This window comes from Volvox carteri (assembly GCF_000143455.1).
Source record: "Volvox carteri f. nagariensis unplaced genomic scaffold VOLCAscaffold_431, whole genome shotgun sequence".
NCBI classification, from domain to species: Eukaryota; Viridiplantae; Chlorophyta; class Chlorophyceae; order Chlamydomonadales; family Volvocaceae; genus Volvox; species Volvox carteri.
Window position 1 is genome coordinate 6,167 of NW_003307958.1, and position 2,826 is coordinate 8,992.

General features: G+C 52.4%; 1 protein-coding gene across 1 annotated transcript in view; it reads left to right on the forward strand.

Annotated features, from left to right (window-relative positions):
- Nucleotides 1–1,944, forward strand: part of VOLCADRAFT_108698 (uncharacterized protein) — a gene marked incomplete at both ends in the record, with an annotated part of 2,752 nt that extends 808 nt beyond the window's left edge. The window contains 5 exons of the mRNA XM_002959617.1: nt 72–120; nt 249–423; nt 721–837; nt 1,612–1,646; nt 1,816–1,944. Coding sequence (XP_002959663.1) covers nt 72–120; nt 249–423; nt 721–837; nt 1,612–1,646; nt 1,816–1,944 — 505 coding nt within the window. The remainder of the gene's footprint in view (nt 1–71; nt 121–248; nt 424–720; nt 838–1,611; nt 1,647–1,815) is intronic.
- Nucleotides 1,945–2,826: the final 882 nt, after the last annotated feature.

Sequence of the window (2,826 nt, forward strand, 5' to 3'; positions counted from 1 at the left end):
GTCTTGGAAGACGCCCACATTGTTAAGCGCAAGCTAGTAACAGCCCGACGACCGTTTGTTATCTCTTCCAGAATGGCACCCGATGGTGCCCTGGATGTGGATGTGCATGGGCCGGACAAGGTAAGAACGGGGTTGGACTGCGTCTGACTGAAGAACTGGCAGGGTGCACCAATGGTGCACTTTTCTCACATTTACACCAAGTCGCGTTCCATGCCTGTTCTATTCCCAATGGTGTTAACCTTCTGCAGAAGCGTCAAAAGCTGGCAAAATTGACGGGGTTGGGCTTCGCCAGGGACATGGCCGAAGTCATCGTGGAAACGCTTGGGATGGACCCCATCGGGCAGTCGGCCGATGCCGCCATCGCCAATACATGGTCTGAAGAAGGCTTGGTGGACTTGGCGTCAGTGAAGACCGTGGCTGGCGGTAAGAACCACTTCAGCCTAATTTGGTTTCACCGCTTGCTGAACAGGACTGGACAGGACTGACCAGGACTGACCAACCACTACAGGGTATACTTTATCCGACGCTTGCGCTCTTTGCAATGGGTCTTGTTTTAGGTCGATGCCTACGCCCATACCAATGGAAGTTTGGGACCCTGGCATGTAACCGACTTTGTTAGCCGCTGCCTGTGACGCCGACTCCATTCGGTTTTGTTTTGAACGAAAGGTGCAAACTTGCTGTTTTGTCACCGCCTTCTTTATGTCTTCCTTGCTGGCACAGAGGTCGAAGTCAACGCACAGCTGGCGGATGCGGATTCCGAGGTGGCAATCAAGTCGCTGAGGGCCCTCGCCCCGAACCTTAAAGCTCTCCAAGCCCTCAAGCTTGCAAAAGCAGCATGTGCCCCGACTGCACAGCCCGCTGACGAGTTGGGCGAGGATGCGTCACCACGGCTGGAGAAAAAGCGCAGGACTAATGAAGAGATGGCCAAGGCCGTGTGTTTGAGTTTGGTTTGCTATGGGACGCGACTTATAAGCAGAACTTCCTTGTGTTTGAGTTTGGTTTGCTATGGGACGCGACTTGCAAGCAGAACTTCCTTGTGTTTGAGTTTGGTTTGCTATGGGACGCGACTTATAAGCAGAACTTCCTTGTGTTTGAGTTTGGTTTGCTATGAGACCCGACTTGCAAGCAGGACTTCCTTGTGTTTGTTTGAGTTTCCATGTAAGCAACTATGGACAACTAAACCATCCATCCTTGGCCTGTTTTGCAGTCCTGTCAGTATTCCCAGTTCTGCACCTGCAGCCTCATTTTACAGCAGAACACCCAATTCTAATCCTCCAACTGTGTTCCCAATCCTGTGGCAGCGAGCTCATCCTAAGCTTGCGAAAGCCTGCAATCCCCGTCCTGTCGACCAGGGTCCCATCCCCATCCCTGGCCAGGGCTCCCAATCCCCTCCTTGGTCAAGGTTGCAATCCCCATCCCTCAGACAGGGATCCCATCCCCATCCTCACCCCCGACAGCAATCCCCATCCCAAAAGTAGTGTAGCACGCCTAATCCCTAATCCTCGCCTTGGGCCCCACATTCCATCCTGACGTCGTCAACCCTATTCCCCATCCCGCCTGACCAGTAACTGCCCCCAATCCCCCATCTCTGCAACCCTCTGTGCGGACCAGCGCAGGGTACACGGATCAAGTTCGTCGAACAACCTGTCAGCCGACAGACTTGGTGTCGTATCCAATAGCCTAAACACATCATTCTGCCCGACTACTGCAACCCCAACGTCGACAAGTATGCAAAAGGTCCTGATTCCTCAGCACTAGCTTCCACCGTCGCACGCTAGACCCGTTCGCGAGTAGCCCACACCGTCGGCGCTGCAGCTTCCCACAACAGACTTCCATGCCCCGTCGGCGTCGGCGCTGAAGCCACCCGCATCAGACCGGCATGCCCCGTCGGCACCAGAGCCGCAGGCAGAACTCCACCGTTTTCATCATGCTTTCAGGTCTTAGGTGTTATCATTACCAAAATTTCATCGAACTTCACTGTTACTTGAGGTCTTAGGTGTTACGGACTGTGAGGGTGTTAAACTTCCAACTTCAATTTAAAGGAAACAGAAAATAATACTTTTCTCATTTCATTTTTCATGTGCGCGTACATGTGTGTGTGTCTCCATTTGTCTCAAAGCAACCCAAACATACGCGAAGACCGGTCGCGCGCGTCGGCCTGACAGCTCCAAACGCTGGCTATGGTCATACTTTATCACTAGGACATGATTGGGAGCGTCGAGCAGCACCTTTTCGGTCCAAATTCTGCGGGTCCGGTTCCGGTCCAGTGGCCGGTCGCAAAGGCTGTCGTACCCGGTCCGGCCGGCGGGGCTAACCCTTAGCAACGGGAACTGCATCACCCAGTTCGAGTTGTACAGGGGTCTTAGGATGATAGCCATAGTTCAGGAAGAATGGACTAACTCCTGTCGAACGATTCTTCGAGTTATTAATCGCAAATTCAGCAGGTCCAAGGTATGTCTCCCACCGTGAAGGTTCCTGATCACAGTAGTTTCTCAACATGTCTCCAAGGACGCGATTAACTCGTTCTGCCTGACCATCAGTCTAAGGATGGAAAGCAGTACTCATCGGTTGCTTCACCTCTAGCCTCTTCATAAGAGAGGTCCAGAAAGCACCAGTAAACTTGGTGTCACGATCTGAGACGATGGTGTCTGGTAAACCGTGAAGCCGTACCACGGTGTCAAAGAATAAATCTGCAGTTTCTTCTGCGTCTATGTCTTTCTTGCATGGTCGTACATGCACCATCTTAGTCGGTCTACAAACACCACAAGGGAGTTGTAACCTTTTCTAGTCGAGGGCAGTCCGAGTACAAAGTCCATTGAGACGCTG